Source organism: Haliaeetus albicilla, chromosome 24, assembly GCF_947461875.1.
Source record: "Haliaeetus albicilla chromosome 24, bHalAlb1.1, whole genome shotgun sequence".
Taxonomy (NCBI): domain Eukaryota; kingdom Metazoa; phylum Chordata; class Aves; order Accipitriformes; family Accipitridae; genus Haliaeetus; species Haliaeetus albicilla.
The window spans coordinates 16,655,002-16,678,779 of record NC_091506.1 but is presented as its reverse complement, the minus strand read 5'-3'; the positions used below and the strand labels follow the sequence as shown (position 1 = coordinate 16,678,779).

Genomic DNA, 23,778 nt, shown 5'->3' with positions numbered 1-23,778 from the left:
ATTTTTTTCTTAGTAAGATTAGGAAATTAAACCCATTTCCACAAGATTTTGCTCCTGCTATCAATCTGATGACATGACAGACAGTATTCTACAACCTTCCTACACTGAGCCTGATGGGTCAAAGCTGAACAACTTTCTTGCAACTCTTTATTTTAAATACGGACTACAGTTCACTAGTCTGCAAATATCGGATAGGTTGTCTTCCACAGTGTTACTTAAAGGACATCAATGACAGCACAGCCAACAACAAAACAATGTAACTATGGACCATGGCTACATTTCACACTTCAGTTTTCAAAGCAACCTTTACCATGTGCTTGTGACCCACAAGCACAGAAAGCGGCACGCAGCTCCAGTGCTCCATATGACAATGTGGAGTTCCACATACTTCCATTTTTATAGTTTTGTGTTAAAACTGGTGGTCAAGCAAAAACTGCGTTTTAATGCAATGACAAACACCAACACATCTCAAATCCCATTCTTCCTGAATTGGGGCTCTGTTCAACACGCAGGAGCAACAACAACTTACCACTAAAAAAAAAACAACAAAAAAAACCAACCCAGCAACGGCCACCAAGAGCCAAAGAAACCTCGAGCCCCACAGCTGCTCCGGGCACAGCCACACCGAGTGGGCGAACGACGCTGTGCCCCCCCTCCCCGCGCAAGCACAGCCTCTGCTCTCCCCTGGCCCCAGCGCCCTCCGGGGCCGACACCTTCCCCGGGGGAAGACACCCAAATCCCGAACTTCCCCTTGGGCGAGAGCAGCCCCCGCCGGGAGCCCCTGCGGAGGCCCCGGGCCAGGCGGCTGCTGGGGCGAGGGCACGGGCGACAGGAGCCCCGCCACGGCCGGCGGCCGCGAACGCCCCGCCTGGGGCCGCGCCACCGCCTGGGGCCGCGCCACCGCCACCCCCCGGCACGGCCCGGCCCGGCCCGGCCCGGGCGCGGGGAGAGCCAGGCCCGCTCCTCCGGACTTACCCACTCGTTGGCCTTCGGGCTGAAGCTGTAGAGCGCTACCTGGCCGGTCACGTCGGCGATGCTGGTGATGTAGGGGTCGTGCTGCTTCAGGGCCGCCAGGCTGATCTCCTGCCCCGCTCTGCTCACCGACTCCATCTTGGATCCCGGCAGCCACTCGCGGGGGAGGGCAAGAAGCAGCCGCGCGGTGTCACCGGCGCACCCGTCCCCGCCGCCGGCCGGAACGCCGAGCTCCGCGCCTGCCGTTCCGCCCGGCGGTCGGCCCCCACCCCCGGGCCCGCGCGCTCCCCTCTCCGCCGCCTCGCAGCTCCCGCGCCCGAGGGCTTGCTGAGCCGCGGGGCGGCGGCCGTGCCCCGCGGCGGGGGGGTTTGGGCACCGGCCGCGGCCGCGGCAGCCCCCGGCTCCTGCCGACGGGCGCGGCCCGGGGCCGAGGGTTGGCATTCGCACGCCGCCGCCGCGGAGGGGCTGGGGGCCCTGTGGCACGGGGGTCGTGAGGCGCGGGTCGGCGGCTGGGCGGGGAACCGGCTTCGTGGGGTTGAACCTGACGCCTGGCAGCGCGGCGGCGGCGCGTCCGCCGGTGCTGCGGGGCTCGGCCGAGCTCCGCGGTCGGAGCCGGCGCCGCTGAGCGACAGCCTGCCCGCTGCCCGGCGGCCGAGGGCCGGGGGGCGCTGGCCGTTGCCGTGCCCCGCCAGGCGGAGAGCCGTGCTCCCTCCCGGCCGCCTCCCCGCCGCTTCGGCCGGCTGTAGCTCCATCCCGCAGGCGCCTGACAGACCTGCTGTCGCTCAGGCTCAGCTCACGCCGCGCTGCGAGCAAAGGACTTGTAGTCCTCGGTTGAAGCAGGGATCCGTCCTGTCAGCCGCCCTGCCCAGCTCCGCTCCCTGCACCTGGTCCCCTGGAGCATGTCGCATGAGGTGTTCAGTCGGCTTCTTCTGAGGTGTCTCTCCAGGGCCGGACATGTCGTGAAGAGAAATAGCTGCTTCGTTTCAACACGACCGATTAAGCTAAAGACCCGTGTATTGTTTGCACTGTAAGAGGTCATCATTTTTATTGTTGGTATTTATTTACTGACAGTAGTAGTACGAAGGCTTCTGAGTTTGGTGCAGGCTGGCATAGGGAGTGCGGCGAGCGGGGTCACAGGCTGGAGGAGTTCCCTTCCAGTACTTTGGGGTGATGCCGTTTGTTCACGTGTTGGCCATTATCTGCTGTCTGAAGATTTCACGGTCTGCAGTGGGATATGGAATTTTCAATATTTTAAAAGAATTTTAGAATGAAATACTTTATTTTTCTCAGGTACAGTAAACATATCAACTGTCCTATGTAGTAGGTGCTTAAGTTTGCTGGAGCAAGAACAAGGTAACGTGCAGTGCACTGAGCTTTGTTCCTGCAGTTTTTTTAATCATTAGTGGATTTTAGGAACGGGAAAATATAGAATGTTTATTAGGACCAAGGCACGAGTGACTTTCCAGATAAGGTGACTGAGATTCAACTATCTTTGTAGCATTTTGTGCAATCTGACAGGGGGAAAAAAAAAAAAAGGATCGTAAATTTCTAAATAAAACCGTGTTTGTGGCAGGCTTCTGACCCTTCTGAGAATGTAAAGAATTTCTGCTAAGCTCTGTATTATCACAGGTCATGTTCTTCTCCATTGCAGGTGGACATACTTCTGATTTTAATACAGCTTTACAGTATAATCCTCTCCCACAATGGCAGACATCTAATGCACAAGCTATAAGCAAGGATCCAGCAGTTCTGTGGTTCCATAAAAAGTCTTTCTGACGAGCAGTGGAAATACCAACTTCCAGTATAATATTATTTTTTTAAATTAGAAAAGTAAAGGTTTTTGGAGAGGACATTACCTGTTTTGATGTCAGACAGTTCTAGTATAAAGTAAAAAGGCATTTCTTAGAAAAAAAAAGTAATCTGGACACAAAACTCCTGCATACCTCATGCCAGTAACTCACCCCTGAATCCCAAGATCCCATCAGTAAAAAAAATAATAAAAATCATACAGAATGTCTTAGAGCTCCATAAGTCTTCCATCCCCTTTCAATGGTTTTACCACAGGAGGGCCCAATCTAATCCATAAAATTTGGGTTTTCACTGGTTCTGTTAGAAAAGTACATGAAAATGTTTCCATCAAGGGCAAACAATGACACTTAGTATGATGTCAAAAATACTTTGATGTAAAATGTGTAGTTATTATTCAGTAACACTCTATATTAGGAGAGGATAGTATTAGGAAGTTAAAGTTTGAAAACCATCTTTTATAAAGAGACAATCAACATGCTAAGGGCTCAAATGAAACAGAAGGAAAATGACAAAAACTTTTTTAAGAGCTGGTTTTAAATGGCATCTCAAACATCTGCACCAAACCGCTCCTTTCTGCAAGATTACTGTAAAGCAAAGGTATCTTTCAAAGTAAAAAACTTTACTGGCAATGGACAGCCTTGTGCTGTGTGAGATCTTCTCCTCAGCTTCATCTTGAATTAAAAGTGAAACACGAGGACCATTGATAAAGAAAGAGAAGTGGTAGTTTCTAGTTATGGATTGTTTTTCTCCTTCATCTGCTAATTCCAGTTCTGCATTTTAGTGAATTTATTCTCCCTGCCCTTCTTCACTGTTGTTGCCTTGAAATAAAATATTTTATATCAGAAATGAGTCATACGGCCTGTCACCTGCTTCCTCAACCTTGAAGTACAGCGAAGTGTAGTATAGTATACTTAGACTCAAGCTGTGACCTCAGTGTAAACTGAAATGTTAGGTGTATCCATTCAGGCTTGTTCTCTTTGCCCTCCCTTGAAGCTATGCAGCAGTTACTGCTGGGAAAATGTTCATCTATCGCTTTCTGTTCCTGATTCTTGCACGGAACCAGGCAGAAGTGGGATGATGTACATAATGCCCTTTTGATGTTTTCTCTGTGAGTGGGACAGATTCCATTTGTGTTTCAACAAGCGAAGAGAACACTATGTTCTATGTATCGGTTATTCAGCTGAGGTTTTATAGGACAGGATATGATGATTATTACCTTAAGTACTATTATCTACTTGATATATGCTAATATTAAGGTAGTTGAAATAATAAAGACCCTCTTTTACAGCTTCAGTTGCTTATGAGAGCATGGCTGGGTCCCTCCACTGATGTCTGCTCTGCTGTTTGCCGTTACGTTATACAAACCCTTTTTCTGACCCCTCTTTTTCACACAGCAGATTATTTATGTATTTCCAAAGCTTATTTGGGCTGCAGTCACTCCTTTCAGACTTCATACAGAAAAAGTCTTCTTCAGTCTCCAGTCCCTTTGTTTTTCCCTTGTTAGCTGAATATCATCAGGAAAGAATATATGACTGCTTTTAAGATGATGGAGAAGTGCAGTAAGCATTCCCAGTCAGTGGATTTTCTGTTATTACTAGAAGTTGAATTAGGGTCCAATGGAGTCCAGCAAATCTGAGTGACTCATAGAGCTTATATTCTATCTTCGCTGTTTTTCACTTGAAACAATAGTCAGAAGTTTCTGGTTTCATGAGATATTTTGCAAATGACACACTTTTTATTGGTTTGCTTACAGATGTTTTTCCTTGAACTGTAATAGCAAGCAATTCTTGGGCTATTAATTAGTAATTGCATTGTTATCTATACCTTAAATTTCAGTGATAATGGCTGTAATTCTACAGACTGTTTATTTGGGCTTAGTCCTAGCTAAGGCAAATTGTCCTGATGATAACTTCCTTAATCAATAACTTAATAAACTTTTATTTTGGATTTTAATTCTCTGAGCAAGCCTGCAAATCTTTAGCCTGTCTTATGAGAGACACAAATTTCTCTGTTATTTTAAAGTGGTTAAAGCAATATGGGCGGGGGTGATGCTAGAATTTTGCAAGGGTTGCTGTTTTGTTTGAAAAATCATTTTATTTCACAGGAGGCATTACTTGAGCATTTTGATTTCCTTATTATTTATTACAGTGTTTACTTCAGTTGTTTTCATTGCTCTACTGTGAATGCACATTTGATCTTTGCTATTGGTGAGGCTGACAGTTCCCGATATTCAGTCTTCTTACTATACCTCGCTGTACAAATAGTTCTTCCTGTGGTGATTCTCCAAGCTGATAAAGGATAACTGAAAACTGCTCCAGTTAGAGATTATGACCCATCTCTTTGTAAATGAGATTTGTAAAAATCTCACCTTTTGAGGTTTAGTACAGGAATAGCCTTGCGTGCTACTCAACAACAGTTTATACCGTTTATATGTACATAAAGAAAAGTTACATTTCCTGGCAATTATTTTGCTCTTTAGGAGTGCTGAGTGAATCATAAGCCTTTCATAGGTCTTCCAACTTGAAGTATGCTCTTTCTGCACTAATGCTGCATCCACAGGTACCTTTTTTGCGTATGCATGGTGACAGATATTTATTTTTAGCTGTGAAAAACCTTTTTCCACCTTTAGAGGAAAGTTTCTGAATTGTTACACATTACAGTGCTATAGGGCAGCAAAATTTTTCCTGTTTATCTGCGAGGTTTTAAAATTTGAATACTCTGCAGTATCCATTGGTCACCAAATCAGTTTCCTTTTATCCTTCTTCCTCTGGCTACAAAACTAAACTTGTTAAAACACTTGCTGATTGTTGTCAGGATAAAATACCACCAGATATACACTTAATACCCTTTCCTTTTCCATGATAAATTTGTCAATTCATAATGTCCTACTCGAGTGATATACTAAATAGGAATTGTAGACAAACTGAGGAGACTCTGTGGAAAAAGCTAGATGAATGGCAAAAGACTTAGAGTGCATGCCTTGCAAGGGAAAACAAAATAAATTATGATGTTGCTGGGTCAAAAGAAATAGAAAATTTAAAAAAGAGCATGGCAGTTTACACATTTGATGTGTAAAATGTGGCTACAGAAATCGGTTCTCCACTCTTACTGGCAAAAGGACAAAATGAAATCAGGTTAATGTGCAGCAAAAATAATTAGGCTGGATCCTAACAATCCTGATCAGTAGGAACTATTAACCAATATAACAAGTTACTGAAGGATGTTATGGGGTCTCCTTCACTGTTGTTTTTTAGGATCAGATGATGCAATATCTGTCAGGGATGATCTTTACATACTTGTTCTTACTTCTGTGCAGAGCCTTTTAGTTAAGGTCATTATTCCATTTTGCTATTGTATCATTTCTCTCCCTCCTTTCTCAGGAGAGCAGTACCCCTTCACTTCTGCCAAGTCAGTTTTTTAAGTCAGAATTATGAAATAAGCCAACCATGTGTTTCTACAGTTTTTCACATCAAAGGTGACAGTTTCTGGCCTGGGTTTGTCAACAGGGTGGGTTTTTTTGAGTGTGTGACATCTGCAAATACAGTCCAGAGGGATGCAGAGGAGTGGTAATCTAAAGAATTAAAATCCATGGGATAAGATGGTGTGTAAAGTGACTCCTGGTTTTGGAGGGTCATCTCATTGAAGTGGCAAGGTATAGGAAAATAGTCCTGGGACTGCTGACTTACCCAGCTGTAGGTATGGGATTTTTTCATATTTCTGTGCTGTACATAAGATAGAGATAATACATAACTACTTTGTAGAGTATCTGAGTTTCTCAGATGTTGCAATACTGAAATCTGAATTTAAATATAAATTAGCTTGGTCTCATTTTGTCATGTAATAGTTGCAGTCATGATTCTGGAACAGGAATGGATGACTTTTTTCTTTTTTTTCCCCCTCCTTGTACAACTGGCAAAATGTTCTAGAAAATGTGAAGCAGACCATTTAGCCATCCATGTGTTTACTGCTATTTTGGACATGAGTATTACCAACAGTTATGGTCCTTCTAAGAGATGCTAAAAAAACCATTGAACAAAGAAAAGGCATTAAATTACACTTACAATTCAATAAAACCAAGAGAATGAAAATACTCAATTCGATTTATACAGTAAAGCTGTTCCCACAACAACAGTGCAAGAGGTTGAAATAGGTCACAGGCAGCCCTCCTTACATTGCTCAATAACATTAGAAGGATTAATCATTTATGGATTATCTCCTAGAAACAATGATCTGGCACAGACAGGTAATCCAATCTCCTCTATCTTTCTAACCTGGTTTGCCGTTTCACGGGGGACTGTGGAAGGGTGGCAATTTTTTCTAGGAAGACATTGCATGCCAGCTTGAAACATGTAAATTGCTGGAATTTGCATCAAAATATGACAGCTCTTCTCTGACGAAGGTAGGTAGTGAAATTAGACAGGTAAACCTGACTTTTTTTAACTAGAGCACAGAGGTTTGGCTCAGAAATTGTATCATGCTCACCCTTAGTTATAATCTGTCACGGAACAGAGTAAAGAGAGTTTATCATTGACATAAATCAGAACTAAAGAGAAAACATTATTTCTGAGACTCTGCATTTTGCATTAATATCCAGTAATGTGTTATTCCTGACTAAATTTGTTCAAAAATTTAAATACAACTTATTTTTGAATACAGGCCTTTCATTGATCGCAGCCTCACTAAGAGTATTAGACGTAGGTGTACAGCCTGACTTTTATTGATTTATATACTTATTGTAATATATAGGGCTTTGAACATACATCTTTAGCCAGTTTTGTTGTATTTTATCCAACAGTAGATATAAGGCTTGCTGCTGAATATATTAGAACTGCACTAATTTCATTACAGGAAATTAACTCTATTGCAGTTCTCCATTGTGGCAAATTAGCGATTTGACAAAATATTGCAGTAGCAAAGGTGCACCGTCAGGGATTCTCTATTGCTTATTTCATTTTACATGTAGTTTCTGTTTTATTGGTATAATAACATTAGGAAAAACAATATGCAATTACTATCACAAGGCAGAGTAGCCTGTTCTCCTAAGTCTTCTTGTACAGATTATAGACTGCACAGATCAAAAAAATTACTGTTAGATTAGCAAAGTTCTGCTCTGTACAGAATTGAGAAATACATCAGGAATAATTGTGCATCACAGTAGATACCTTGAGCCTTGAGCAAGCTACTTTAGTGGAACTGTGTCCGTTTTTAACTTGGCCTATTTTTAATTATTGAGTTATCTACCTTAAATATACTGTGTTGGTTTTATGACATTATTGTGTCCTTATATTTTTGTTTTCTTGTAAACATCCTTTTGTATCCTTTAAGGTTCCTGAGCCACTTTTGATGCCTCTATGTATCTAGCCCTTTAAATATTGAGACTATTGCATAAATTTTAAAATGTAGGTTTATATGCTGCTTTATATCTGAAGCCTTGCTGTAAAATAGCAAGTCAGAATTCCTTTTAAATATTTTTACCTGGTCCTCTTGCAAAATATGCACATATCAGAGCAATCATCTTTAAAATAGGTTAGATAAATTTTTTATGACCAAATGTGTATTTTTCAATAGGCTTTTCTTGATGTGGTGCGGTACTGATAAAGAAGATGCAATACCATCCTAAGAGTAAATAGCTTCTAGAGCTTTTCAGACATGACTGGGAACAAATATAATGTAAAATAGCCTGGTGGTTTTGGCTGCTTTTGATGCTTCTTGGGTTCTCCGGTGTCAGAGGAATGGCAATCAGTAAACCTGCGTTCATTTCATAGGTTATTAAACCACTTCAGCTCTCTGTACCTTCATCTTCCCAGACATAAAATGAGTACAATATAATTACTCAAGATTATAAATTTCATTGAAATACTTTTTCGAAGAGGAATATAAACAGTAGGCATTATGATGATATTTCACTCAGCTGGGGAAGGGCTGGTGGATTCAGACCTGGTCTGAAGGTGAGGGCCGTGTTGACTGCTGTCATCCTAATGCATCAGTCATGACAAAGGAGCAGGTTCAGGACCGCTGCCGTGCTCTGGCAGGGTGGGTTGCCTCTGGCCCCTCGCTGCCACCTCACACCTTCTCCGGGTGCTCTTCTGCCTACTGGGGTTGGGCTGCAAACTGAAAGGTACACGTGGGTAGCCAGAGACCTACGGCACGGCACAGCGCCGGTTAATTCTTGGTGTAAGCACGTGCACCTCTTCCTCTTTGCTTTGTCAGCTTTTTCCAGGATGTATCATGTCCAAGAGTATTCAGTGACGTAACCATGTGGATTTAATGTGTGTTGTGTGCTAAATTCTGCCCTTAACTGTTGCAGTCAGGAATCCGTAAGGTGTTTCTGCTTTGAACTGAAACCCTGAGACAGACCCACCCCGTCTGGGGTGGGATGGCCTTCCTCCAGGGGGTGAGGAAGGCAGCCTAAGCAAAGTGGGAAGGAGTCACCATACTGGCAAAAAGGGAAACTCAATTACATCATGACTAAGTAAATAAACTGGATGAGATCCCAACCTCTTATCTGGCTTCTTTTCCCCAATTAAGTTGTGGCTGATGGAGAATTCCTTTGCTGTAGTCGTTCAGAAGACGGCCGTAAAGCTGTCTGCTGAAGATCCTCTGGAGAGCCCTGTGGCTGAGGTGGGTGAGGAATGGCACAGGAAGGGCGTTTCAAGGGGAAGGCATTAACACGCAATGCTGTGGAAAATTGCAACCAAACTAGCACAGAGCTTAGCACGAGAAACTGCTGTAGTTCAGGCAGGCCTTAAGGGCTGTGGTGGAGGTGCAATTGCAGCCTTTAGTTTTGGGACCTCGTGTCCCTTGACTCTGGCGTTAGAAAGTGATCTGATAGTAGTGAATCATTTAAGAACAAAAGCAGTAACATCTTATTTAATTAATTTCAAATGGGTTGTGTGCAGTTATGTGTGTAAAGCAAAATGGCAGTCCACTAGTAAAATATTTTCTACAAAATTCTGTGTACAGATTTACTGAATTTTCATTTTGAAAATGAATGTAACTTTAGGGATTATCTACAAATTGGATTGCTTGCTTTGGCATGTTTGCAAGGGGAAAAGAACTAATATGTTGTGTGTTGAAACCATCCACTGCATTCATGCGGTAATTTTTCCCCAGTGTTATTTCACAATAAAATTACTTTTATGTGTGGAATTAGTGTACTGAAATGATGAATCCAAAGAGCTTGTGTAGGGGTGATACATTTTGTCAGGTAAAGGATTGAAAAGCTGATGAGCATCTCTCCAATAGATTGTAATAATCAGAAATAATTATTTAAATACCTCTTGAGTACCAGTTTACATGACAGGCTCTAACAGGTTCTTTCGAAACTCTCACAGTCAGCACGATGACTATTTTTCATTTTTAAAATGATTACCTCTTCTAAAGTCTATATAAGTTATATGATTTTCAAAACAATTAAATTTAACAGGCATTGAGAGCTGCAGTATAAACAATGCACGTATGCAAAAACAGCTGAAGGACCACATCTCCTCTCGCTTTTTCCTTCTGGCGCGATGCCTTCCAGAGCTGGCCAGTTCAGCTGAGCTCTGCAGTCCTGGAGGTCTAAAGCCAGTGCCTGCCTCACTGCTCAGCTCCTCCTCTACCTGTGAGTGCAATCTGTGGCTGATGACAGCCAGCATAGAAATCAGTGATGGGCAGGTCAAGCTTGCCGTGTTTGCCTTTTCCCTATCCCTGTGCATAAGTGTGTGCCTGACATTGATCAGACAGAGACGGGGTGCTTTTAGGAGGCCTGACACTTCCGTGACAAAACAGACCTGCCAACCAAGAGAACTGAGTTCCAGAAGTGATAAGCTGTCCTACAGAGCAGGAATGACCAGAGTCCACTATTTACCCTAATGGAAAATAATTCAAAACCAGTTACCAAAAAATAGATCAAAAAATTGCCTCTGTAAAATGTTTTCACCAGGTAAAACTGGCATCCTTTTTGCCTTTTTTTGATTAAGGAAAATTCTGATCAGCTCCATTTTCATGACAGACTTGTCACCTGAATAATTAATAAGTGGTTATGTCTAAGAGGTAAGCAGAATACAGAGGAAGAGCTGTTGGTGTACTGCGGTGCATAGAGGGGGAGCGTGGGACCAGCCAGAGGGGGAAGGCAGGCTGGTCCTCCTGCTCTTTGCTTTAGATTTCAGTAGCAAGAGTGTCTGCACAGGAGTAGCACGGGAGCTCAGGCTGAAGGAAGGTCTTAGCAGGCAAAGACAGCCGTGGCTTTGCAATGTATTTGTGTGGGAAGGGGACTGTTTGGCTTTGGTAATATCATGGGCATATATTTTTTGTAAGGTCCTCCCATTATAGTTTGGTTTGGTTATTTTTCTCGGTTTTTTTTTGTCTCGGTCAGAAATTCCAGCTGTAATGGGGAGCTGGCCAAATAGGCTGTGTAAACTTTTGAGACGTAGCACTTCAGGGGGCCACCATGAGATTCATGAGCGTCTGTGACGAGAGCCGGGCAATGCTGTTGGCTTACAAAACAACTGTGGGCAATGCTTAAGTGAAAGGAGCAATAATCTGTAAATCTTGCTCAGTTAGAAAATCCCCCAAATATTACTGTGTAATATCAGGGTTTTTACATTTATTCAACTTCAGATATTCTTTTTATGGGTCCTAACCTACTTCATGGTGCTTGTTTAATGGTCACACTTCTGCAAAGTGCGGTCCCTGGCTTAGTGGCACCATGCCAACTGCTGAGAGGTTTGAAGGGTACTTTTTGTTTTTAAACAATGAGAGACCTACTAAGTAAAATCCACTGCAAGTGAAAGCTCGTAACTGAAACACTGACTTTACCAGGTGGACATGGCTGCCGGTATAAGGGCACTTTGTCAAACACTTTGAGAAAGAAAAAAATAAATCTATAATAATTAAGGTAGTTGTACAAATGTATTTTTTTATTACCATCATGTCAGCAGAGCAGAGAGAGAGAGGTTTATTAAGCTTACTCCAATCCCCATTAGTTCTTTATAACCTTGACAAAAAAAAAATGGAGAGAAAGATAAAGGAATTGTCAATATTCTATCTCTTCAAGTTGATTTTTCATTTGCATCTCTAGTCAGAATTTAATTATTAATGTTTGCAAAAAGATATTATGGTATATGGGCTATTTGCAAACTGTTCACTGAGATTAAGATATCTCTTAACTGTAGTTTTAAGCAACATTATAGTGGTTCTTGAAAGGCTCCCAAAGCCATCAAGCATTCTCCAGAGAATATGCTAATGAGGCATATAATGGGACATCAGGATGAATTTATTCTTTTAATTTATACATAAAAAGGTTATTTTTGATACTTTTGTTACCTGTTTCTCATTAAAAATAATCTAATACTAGAAATTGTTTACCTTGTAAAATTATCAAAAGAGAATATCTTGCTTATTTGTATGTAGCCAAAGGAATACACTAGCAGCAGGGCTTGTATATATACTGCTATTATAGTCAGCAAAATTATAATAGAGGAAAAAGGCAACTAAAATGCAGATCTGTAGCAAGATCTTCTGTTTTTTCATGGATTTTTGAGGCTTCTACAATCTCTTTGGGCCCCATTTTTTTCTCATATTTCAGCTGGAACTGCCTTTTTTTGTACTTCCACGGAGCTTATGGAAGAGAGGAACTTTGCAATCTCCGTAACTTACTTTTCTGATGGGAAACTTTGTGAACATATGTGTGGCTGTTAGGGGCTTCACTCATCTATGTAATCAGGGGGAGCTGTTACCAGCCTTACTGTGGATCTGAATGACCCAGACTGACCTCAGGGTGGGCAGTTAAGGACTGCTGGCTGGGCTGACCCTTTCAGCAAGTCCACAGCCATGGTGACTATGGTCACCCTGTGAATGCTCACTGGTGCATCATCAGTGCTATTTAAGAGAGCATCTAAGTTTGTTCTCTGACTAGTCAGTAGCTGAGATATGTGGCTATTTGAAAATGCTAATTTTGTGACCTTTGGCTTGCATCCAGGACCTATTTCAGTCCTAACCTTTGGCTTGTATCTCAGTTTCTGACTCAGGCTCTTGACATTTGGTATTTAGCCTGATTGCTGGTCTTTGGGTGCCACATCACCTCTTGTCCTAGGCTTGGCTTCTGGTTTCAGATATTAGCTCTAACTGCTTATTGCAGCTTGCCACTTAAATCTTATTTGTGCTTTTGAAATTTTCCCCTTGGGTCACTAACTGTACTTCTCACATTTCTTTCTCAGCCTTTACGTAAATGAGTCGAAACTCTTGTAATCAGAACAGCTCTATGTTGCTCAGTTCTAAATGCATCCTTTCTCTCTGGTGTCATTAAACTGAGGATGCAAAGCTGTTTGGACACGCCTCCAGGAATCCTTCATTCCTACTCAACATGGGTAGTCACTTGGTTGCCTTTGTGCTCACACTTATCTGTTAGGATGGCTCCTGGTCTCTGTGCAGATGGGTGGGTGCCCATCAGCAGAGCCTCGGCCCCAGGTGGCCGCAGGAAGTCTGCTTTATGGCTGGACATTGCAGAAAACAAAACGAGTGGAAGCCTGATAAATCCCAGCATCCCGTTTGCTAGAAATCTGTTGCTGAGACATCAACCTGTAAATCAGCTTATTTGAGCAAATGTGTCAGAATAAAAAACGCTCCATAAATTAAAGATGAAATCAGTTAATTTCCTCCGGAGACATTTGATATAAAATGACAGCAAAATTGTATTTAAGGAAAATAATGACAACCCCCAACATCCCTATAGTGTTTTCAGTAAAAGCATCACAAAATTCTGTTGGTTTTGAAGGTCAGATGGCAAGCCTCATGTTCACAGTCATGACTACATGCTCACGTGAGTTTGTTTCCCTGGCTTTACAGGGACTGTTCGCGTGAATAACTACTCCCGCAGAGTGAATAAAGGCATTTGCAATCTGGTCCCAGCTGGAAACTTATTTCTGAAGCCAGTTTCCTCTCTTCATAAAGCACAGTTTCTTTATTTTGTCTTATTTTGTGTTTAGTTCAAATTATTTGAGATCTTTGGGTTGACTGCTACTCCATTCCGAATCACTTCCTACTAGAAGAGATGTACATTTCAGAGCTCTTAATTCTTTCTGGACACGTATTTGGAATAGAGATATTCTTTTTGTCTGGGAGGAGAAGGATAATTGCTGCCTGCCTGGATATCAGTTAATTAGCAGTCTCCTCACCAGTGGACACCTGGCTAAATTCACTCCTTTGCCGAGTAATCTATTAAATAACTACAAGACTATTCAAGCAGCCCCAATAGTATTTTATAACAAAGCACTAATTACTTGGTATATTTAATGGCAAAAAGGAATGTAAGGAAGTACAGGGCATATATATTCAATTGCTTACGAACCTTTCTGTCACACCTTTCTCTTGGATCCCAGAGCTCAGTGAATTAGACCCAGCTGTTCCTCAAGTGAGGATGCGGCATAAATTTGGAGGATGTATTGACTATCCTTTTCTTCCACGGTTAATGCAATCTTGGCCTGCTCAGGAATGCAGCATAACTTTTCAAACAGGAATCACAGTCATAGCCTTAGCAAGGCTGCTTAGATAGGGAGAATCAGCTCCACTAAGTGCTGATGCTTGTGTAGTGGCTTGGGAAACGTACGGAGGAGATGCACGATAAACCTTTTGCTCGGCTCCCCTGTCACATCTTCTGCGGTGCGGCTGTCCATTAACATGCCACTGGCTCAGCAAGACCGCTGGGGTCTGCCCAGATCACTTGGTAGCTGTCAAGTGGATAAGACAAGCTTCCTGGGGAATGTACTAAGATAATTACAGGGAGGTGAAGTTAAATCGCATACATGTGCTGCAGCGAGTGCTGTGAGCAAAGGAGGCTTTATTCTGCAGTATGGGGACCAGATGGACTTGGTGACTGTTCTTGCGGTTTCTGGGGGAGAATTCAGTACATATGGTCTGGAATCAACACCTCTTTTTGTCAGTTCAAGTCACACCACCACACTCTCCTCCCCCCGCCCCCCCTAATAATTTTTGTTGTTGTTTTATAAACAGAAAATCTACTGGTGAGTGCGAGCAGGTATGTGTTAAGGCAGCGTTTTGAAATTTGCCAGCTCTTTGTCTCTTTTGCTGAACCCCCCCTGGAGTCCAAAACCCCAAGTTCTTTTCTTCTCTTCCCTGCAGGGTAGACACAGCTGTTATTTTGAAAAGAGAAGCTGTGTGCCATAGTCATTCTTCTCAGCAATTTGAAAAAAGCACAAGCTCTCTGTTACTCTAATGCCTTATCAGATGATCTGCTGTTTGTATATATATAATATACTACTGTAAAAATTGTGAAAATGGAAGGTCAGTAGATTCAATGGTTAGGTCTAACCCTGTTCTTTTAGGACCAATCCTTGCAGCCTATCTAAGGTATCTTAGCACACAAAACGTATACACAGGTATCTTCTAGGTATTACTTAATGAGTAATACCAATGGTCAGTTTTAATGCTGTGATATGCTAACTGAGGAGGAAGCACGCTTCAGTTTTTCAGGTACTCCTTTCCAATACATGGTTCCTGCAAAACTGAACACACATGTGTTAAAACATTATTCTACGCAGCATTGTAGTTCATCTGTTGCAGCCTTTCTGCAGGGAAAACAAGGATTAACTCCATATCTTAGTATGCTGAATATTTTAATGTGCTGCAGAAGATTAATTTGAAGAGAGCTCTTTTTGCAAAGTAGTAAGTAGACAAGCAAATGTAATAAAATTGGGGACCTGGCTTGGTAACTCTAGTTTAAATGTATATGACTGTACTGCATGGTACAGTCATATAAAAAATAATTAGAAAACCCTGTAGTCTATTTGTTAAAATACTTTAAATTTTAGTTTTATCTAGAACTTTTCTGCCACATTTTGAATTTGTGTGAAATCATGAAACTTTGTTTTTAATGAAATGTGTGTGGTACAAAGAAAGAAACTATAATTTTAAGTATTCATATATAATAGGCAGAGACCCAAATTGTAAGTTTTGAGATCTGTAGTTCTTCCATGAGTAAACACCTACCCATTCTTGAGAGGTGTTTGTGCCAGGGGAGTTTTGCTGTTGTTTCATCCCACAAATTTAGAATATTAAAGCAGTAAATAGCACAGAAAAGAAATTTTTGTGTAATGGAGGCAACTAACTCACACCAGGACCAAAATGTGTTAAAGAACAAGGCTGAAATATTGCACTGTTCTCTTGTTACAGATCAGAAATCATGCGCGTGGACAACACAGACTGGGTCATCTTTGGGCTTTGGCAGGCTTGACCTTACGTCAGCTCAGAACATTTCTCATATGAATAGCAACACTGAACTAGTCTTAGAGATAAAGGAGAAGCAGGACCTCATGGTCCTCTAAATAAGTTTTTTTTTATTTAAAGGAGTAGTTAGTTTTCAAGGCAGAAGGCGTTAGTAATGATCCTTTAAAACAATGATGATTCCTTTTTTATTTAAAAAAAATCTCTCCTTATAGAAATGTTATTAAAGGCTATTTAGACTGTTTTTGTTTTAATTAAATGATTAAGTGGAATTAGATAAAGAATAACAGTGAATTCAGAAAACTTTCAGATGGTGGTGCCAGTTTGCTCCTTATGAACAGCTGAAGGATTGCCATCAGAGTGGTTGCTATTGCAGCACTTGTATCGCACTGACTGGAGTTGCTGCCTTTTGTTTTTGCAAAACTAGCTGAAGCTTTTTTTCATCCTGGGTTGTTTACACTGACTTGATGCACACTTTCAAGTGTTTCAGCGGCATATATGAAGATCATTACTTTGAGAGAAGCAGTTTCCATGGATTCCTTATTTTGATGTCACATAAGGCTTGCATCTTGCATGTGGACTCTGTAACTCAGTTTTATTTCTGATATTTTAGAAAGCACACCTATAACTTGTGAGATAAAAAAGTCATCGAAGCTGTCATTGTCCATTGCACTCAGGCTTTGGCTTTCCCTTTGTATTTCCCATTATTCATTAATAATGACAAGCTGACTGATCTCACTCACATTTTATTATGCACAGACACTCCATATGTATGAGAAAGACCTGCCAAAGCCTAGGAGGCTTTTTTTTTTCTCCAGTGAATTGATTATCTTCAAAGTCCTGCCCCATATCTATTTTTTTTGCGACAAGATCTTTCTGTGTGGCAAGGATCAAAGGTTCCTTTAAACTAGCCCGTTTCCCCAGCTGAGGGATCAGCCTTAAGATGGTGTTGGTTTAGGATGTCCTAGAGGGTTGGATGTGAGAGGTTTTACAACTGCACAACCTCCACTTCCATCGCAGAGGTTAAATTACCTTTAACCTTCTCCAAGTATATACTAGCAAAGGATTGTTGTGGCTGCTGGCTTTTCACTATAATTCCTATCTACTTCATGGATCTTACACTTAGATCTAAAATCTAATGGCCTTCAGGAAGTACTTGACATAATTTTCTACTGGGAAAACAATTGCAAAACTATTGTGAAAAATTTCTTTTCTGACTCATCCATTTGTGGACAGGTATTTGTATTTCACCCTGAATCAGAGGCACTTCCTCTGCTCTGTCACCCTTCATGTAGGAACAGATGTAATGGGTCTATTCCTGCATTCTGCATAAAATTGGGTCCTTTTCCTCTTGCCGCAAGTGGGCTTGAACAGGAATGAAATAGTGGACGAAGCATCCACCATGAGGTCATTTCGCTGCTGTTACATATCCCTGTATCCATCAGGCATTCCATGATACAAGTTTGGATGCATTGCAGGAAAAGTTAATAATGCCTTTCAATGTGAGAGTTCCCACCTTGCAGAGCTATGGAGGAGTGTTCTCCATGGCCTTGCTCCCCTCAAATCCCTTCTGCACTGTTTTGAAACCGCACCAAGACCAACCAAGTGGAAGTTCCCACATAATTTTCAGGCTGGGCAGAGACACTTGCAGAGCATACTGGACCTTGCCCAGACTTCATGCTTGAATGGCTTCTATACACTCAGAATCCCAACAAAAAATCTGGGGTTTGGAGAATAGTACAGTAATAGGTACTGAATAATTTGACACACATTTCTGACTGGCTGCTAGATCATTTAAGGCTTTGAAACTATGTTAAAAAAGGTGATGTGGAAGCTGTGTTTGGAATAAAAGCAACTTTTAGATGTCTTTAGCAGTTCACGAGGAAGAAGCTTGTAAAAAAATATTTCTTCATATCTTTTCAAGAGTGATACTGTAATTCCTTTTTCTGTTAATATAAAATATTGACTTAAGAAAATGCCCAGTGCACTAGCTTTTAAAACCTTCAAACTTCATAGTCTCTGAATTTGGTATAAGCATTAAATTAGTAGCAGCTATTTCTAGTCTCTTTTTTTCTTCCCTCCCCGAATACAGATCACAGACACAGGTTGTACGATTTATAAAATGTGTGGAAGTGCAGACACATTCCTAAAAGTCAGGGCAGCTTCAGGTAGTTCTTTTTGATTTTACTGTTTCTTTGAAATCTGACAAAATTAAAAAATTTCCAATAAGATGTAGAAAAAAGAATTTTTACTGTTGGAAAATATCTAATTCAAAATGTCTTCTAGTAATATGGAAGAAAAACTTGATATGGAAAACATTCAAAACATTTAAAAAATATAATTGAATACTCTATTTCAACATTTCCATTTTTCATTTGGATCTTTTCTTATGTTCAAATTTTAAATCTACAGACTATAATATTTCAATATTACTGTAAAATATTTTAACAGGACCTTGTTGATATTTCTAAATTAAAAGACAGTGCAATCCACATTTTACTAAACATTTTGGGTTTTCAATATTTTTTATCCACTTAGGATGAAAATAAGTTTTGAAATGCCTGAATTTCCCAAAGGGTGGACAATTTATTACTCTAATTAAAAGGGTTTTTGCTACAGAGGTCCCTAGAGTAGGATCTGTGTCCTTATTACACAAAGCAGTGTGCTTCCCCTTGCAGTCTATTAAAGCATGAGAGCTGTCAGATGAGAGAAAAAGGATAGCACGTAAGAACTGTGTATCAGTAACAGTAACACATTGTTTAAAATAAAAGGAAATTAAGACCAAAAAAATCATGTTTCTTTTCACCTTAAAACTAAATCAAACCAATGTTAATTAACCTTCATAGACAGCAATAACTTAAGAAAATAATGGCTTTTCCAGGATTTTTATCAGTGGAAAGCCCTTGGTCTCCAAATACATAGCACAAAACTGTTTTTACAGTTCAAAGGGATTATTTAAAGAAAAAAAGAAGTTGCATCAAGATTTTTAGTCTCGCTGAAGTCCATGAGCATTGGATTAGGTCCTTAGATCCGGTTATGTAAACATTTCTGTAACATTTTTAGACTGTAAGGTTTGGTATGTTACTATAGAACGCTGCAGTGCTTTTCATAGCTTGATGTTTCAATACCTACACTTGAAGAGCTTATAATTTATTTTCCACCTGATACATCCTCCTCCCATGTTAACATATACACTGGTATTTAAGAGTATCACTCTTTCCTTTCTGTACTTACTGAAATATGTGAAACAGCTGCCTGAGGTCTGACAAAATATAAGAATGTTGCTGAGCCTCAGTGATCCTTAACTCGTAGGAGAGGAGAGGTTACACTTTGCATTTTATACTGCAGCTATTTCCTATTTACCTGTGGGTAAGAACAGGTGGTTTTGAATCTGCTGTCTTTGCTCCTCATGCCTAGTGAGTGGATAAATATGGCCAGCCCTCTGAATGCTGCCTTGAAGACTTTCAACCTATTTTCTCTTTTTCTTACTCTTCATAAGCTTTATCCTTGTATGAAGAGTCAGTGCAAAGTCTAAGGTCCTTGCCCAAGAATGCTTAACCCCACTTAAAGACCTTGCTTCAGGTTTTATCTGGGGCTTCAGTGACACAGAAGGGTTGTGCTAGGCTTTGCAGAGGAGGCCTGGGAGCAGAGGCCAAGGAAACACTTGTTGGTTTTGGTTCAGGGAGCTGTATGGTTAGACACGAGACGAAGACAATACTCATCACTCTGGGGTCCTGTTAGAAGGAAATGAGGACCTCAGGTTTAAAAAGACCAGACTCTTCTCATGTTAATTCTGCATACTGCACTGACTTTTTACCTAATTTTTTCCAAAAATGTATCTCACTATTAACTGGGTCGTGTTAAACAAAGGGAGCAGATTGATCTAAAAAGAGTGAATAATAGATGCCTTGTATCAGAACCACTGAAAGATTGCACACTGACAAAAATGAAATGTGGTCCCTCATTCATTGTTTGTTCATTCTGCACACCTGTGCCATCTGTTACGCTAGCACAGTGACACGCTAAATCATTGTGTCTCGAAAGCATCAGCATTTTGCACAAAGGAAAAAGACTGAGAGTGCCAGGAAAATGGTTTTGAATGTGTGACCTGTATCTTATGCAAACAGCATGCCCTTCCCTGACAACACAGGCAAGCAGGGCAGTGGCGTTCCACCTCTTCTGTGAGAAATGACAGTAAATTTTATATCATAACATGCATGCATGTATGTCCTGATAAACTTATGACAGAACTGTGGTTCTTAAGCAACAGCATTGTTAATTATTGTAATGAAAATAATCCCTTTGCTACCAAATTAAACTGATGTTGCGTAGACATGTGTTTGTTTTAATATTGCCTTTAATTCCCTGTTTCTTACAAGCATCAGAGCTCTCATATGATGAGCACAATATAATTTTTCCATGTTCAGCAGTTGCACTGCTTTAAGAATGATGCACTAGACTTTCTCAAACACTTAAATATATATTATGAAGGATGCACAGCTACCCTTCTTCAAGAGCTGCTGAAAGAATACCGTGGTCCAAACCTGCACTCATTTATGAAGTCAAGGAAGATGCTAATCTAACAAAATTGATGGGATTAGGTGACCTATATAATTGTTATCTTTAAGTCTTTGTTATAACTAATTCTGAACATGGGAACTAAGCACCTTCTTTTTTGACTTACTGGAATTCTTCAAATCCTCATAAAAATTTACTGAGATAATAATAGCGATCATATGTTGCAAAACAGTACGGTTCATCTCTCAGTGCTTTTTAAAGATAAGAAGCATCTTCATTGATGCTGAAACAAAATTAAATGGCTTGTACTAAGTCCCACAGCACCTATTGACAGAGATGGGGAGTGAACAAACCATCCAATGCACCAAATCTGTGTACCAGTAACTGCATCTTTGTTGTTCTTACCATTTTCTATGGAAGTAATCAAACCTGTTAAAAACTTTTAAAAATATAAAAAATAACAACTAGTACCATGGTTCTACACACATTTTAATCTAGCATTAGCTAGCTCTGTTACTGCAAGAAGTGGTCCTAAACCTGACCTTGTCCACGAGCTGAGCCATAGGAACAGAGATTCTCACAGGCTAGGAGGGGCCTTGGGAGGTCACCTAGTCCAGCCTCCTGCTGAAAGCAGGGATCACTACTGATCTCAGACGAGGTTGCTCAGGGCTTTGTCCAAGTTAAAACTGACCCACCATCACAGCTTAGTTTTAATCTACCTCAGTTCTTTACTCTGGGTCATTCTGCATCCATATGGGTACCAGTATTTAGGCTGACAAAGGAGCTAAGGGGATGAAGCAGAAGAGCGAGCGAGACAATTTCTTTCAATGGCAGTACTAATTCATTCTACCCTACAATGTAAGCCTTACTACTGGAGTGTAAGAGATACTTTGATGCTATGCTCAGTCCTGCTTTCTTCTTGTATTGGGACATTTGTTGGAGCAACAGCCTCAACTCTGACAGGAGGAGGAAAGGAGAAAGGTACTCCACACTGCTTGAAAGAAATCTCATATATTAGTGGCACTTTCCACTCCCCAAACCACTCCAAGCAGACATATTTTCATACATTCCCTAAGTGAAGTCTGATATCAACTGCCCAGATGTAATATTTGTGTGTGTGATCTGCCTCTTCTTTCTAGCTTATTTATTTCCATTGTACTGCAGCATAAATTTAACTTAAATTACCATATTAATACTTAGCCTTCTGGATCTTTTAAGCCATTCTCTGTAATTGCATAACAATATATCTCACTGAGCTTTCAGTGCAATTGCCTCTCTATCACACCATCTTAATGAGAGAAGGGATAGTTCTCCCAGCTTAACTTCTTGCATCATGCTTTGTAAGATACTGTTTGTTCCTGACGTGAAGGTATCTCAGGATGCCGTCCTTGAAGCCTTTGCTTTCCTTTTCGCTGCATTCTTATTGTGTCTGTCTGTGCTTTAAGTGTTATGCTCTGCCAAATTTTAGCCTGGAGTGACAGCAGAGAAATGAGCATTATAATGAAAGTGCTGACAAACCCTTAGCTGTAATGACGTGAATGGCGCAGCTATCATTTGAGTTTGCTGTGTTCTTTACTTTAAATCTTTAATGCTATTTTCTCCTTTTATCCTGTGTTGAGCAGTGGGATTACTCAAGTGGTTTATGGCTTAGAAGTTGTGCAGTTAACTGAGTTGTTCAGTGGGGTGGAAGGACTCCTCTCTGGGGGCTACCTTCTTCATTTTAGAGGTGTGGAAAAGTTTAAGGTTTGAGGAGGAAAAACACTGTTAGCAAGATATTCCATACTGCATTGCCATTCCAGCACTGCCATCAACTTTGCTCCCTGTGACCACTCACTCTAATGACACCTTATTTTATATACCTCTGACTGAGGTAAGGTCAGTGCCCTCTAAGGTGGAAGAAACAGGGCATTTTGTATTGTAAAGGGGAAAAGAGTGAAGCCTTAAGAGTGAGAAAATTTAGCTTATAGTAAAGAAGTATTAGCTGATGATGTAGGCATTAATGTTTTAGACTGTACGTCATTTGAAGCAGGATGTCTGCGTTCCTGTGTGTATGGATGCTGTCCAAAACATTTCTGACATTACCACAGCACAAATAATGCATGGAATAAATATGAATCTGTACTGAAGTGCCCACTTGCTATCTGCACGTACCTGACATTGCTGCAATGGAAGTAATGATCCCGGGGATTTTCCCACTGATTTCAGTGAAAGCAGAAGCAAAGCTTCAGGAGGCCTTTTGGATTAGACCTCTAGCTTTTCTAAAATGGCAGAAGTCCTTTCATCTTGAATATGCCCTGCCATTTTATACTAGACAAAGATTTGGCTCTGAGAATTGCCCCTGGACAGTATCTGCCTGATTCCAGTCGGGTGCAATTACTGCGTGGGTGGGTGTGTGGCTCTTGCTGTACCATGTGACCAGGTAATGCTAATAATCCCTTTAGCTCCACCATATATCTTCCTATGGTGACTGAGATTAACACTGTATTAATTTGAACAAAATAAATATGGTATGCATATATTAAAAAAGATAAAACAAGATGTATGTGCAGAGGGATGTTAACAGTCTACAGACATCAACTGGCACGAGCCTCATGAAGCTCAGACCCATTTCCCCATTGGGGAGATGAAATCCTCATCTCTGGACGTGGAGAAGACTGCCATGAGCAACCTGCTCTAAGCTGGTCCTGCTCTGAGCAAGGCATTGGACCAGATGACCTTCAGAGGTCCTTTCCAGCTGGTATTGTTCTACAAATCTAGTCTATTAAAAGAAAGATTAGTAGTGAAATCATTGTCCTTTGTGTTGTGAATCTGACTAAACTACTGAACCAGTGGGTGCTTAGACCTGCCTAAAGTCCAGAGATTAATAGCTCTGGCAGGATCACTGAAGGAGGACCTTTCAAGTATGTTATATCAGCAACAGATTAGCTCGTTGTTGTCAGCAAAGTTATGGTACAAACTTTCATTTGATCTCCTATCCTTCTCTGTCACTATGAGATCTGTATTTCTCTCATTCTTTATTATTATCTTTGAATCAAAATGCTTATGCCTCAAGAATTCACCCGCGTTGTCTGAAATCATCCCACTTTTCCTTTGCTTTACTGTATGGAAATTATGTTGATTCACAGAGAAGAGATTACGATGCATCATACCTGCCTTTGCTCTCATTTTCTTTTCTGCTTTTCACATGTGACAGCATTATATCGCAGGCCTTGCACCCACTTCTCAGGTTCTCTGGGGTATGATTTGGAGAGTTCCTGG

General features: G+C 41.0%; 2 protein-coding genes across 2 annotated transcripts in view; one reads left to right on the top strand and one right to left on the bottom strand.

Moving 5' to 3' along the window:
* The window catches only part of DCP1A (decapping mRNA 1A), a 39,729-nt gene extending 38,527 nt beyond the window's left edge, over nucleotides 1-1,202 (bottom strand). Inside the window, exon 1 of the mRNA XM_069812337.1 lies at nucleotides 976-1,202. Coding sequence (XP_069668438.1) covers nucleotides 976-1,110 — 135 coding nt within the window. The 5' untranslated portion in view covers nucleotides 1,111-1,202. The remainder of the gene's footprint in view (nucleotides 1-975) is intronic.
* A 5,852-nt stretch (nucleotides 1,203-7,054) lies between these two features.
* The window catches only part of CACNA1D (calcium voltage-gated channel subunit alpha1 D), a 238,207-nt gene continuing 221,483 nt past the window's right edge, over nucleotides 7,055-23,778 (top strand). Inside the window, exon 1 of the mRNA XM_069812325.1 lies at nucleotides 7,055-7,180. The gene's annotated coding sequence lies outside the window, so the exon portion shown is untranslated. The remainder of the gene's footprint in view (nucleotides 7,181-23,778) is intronic.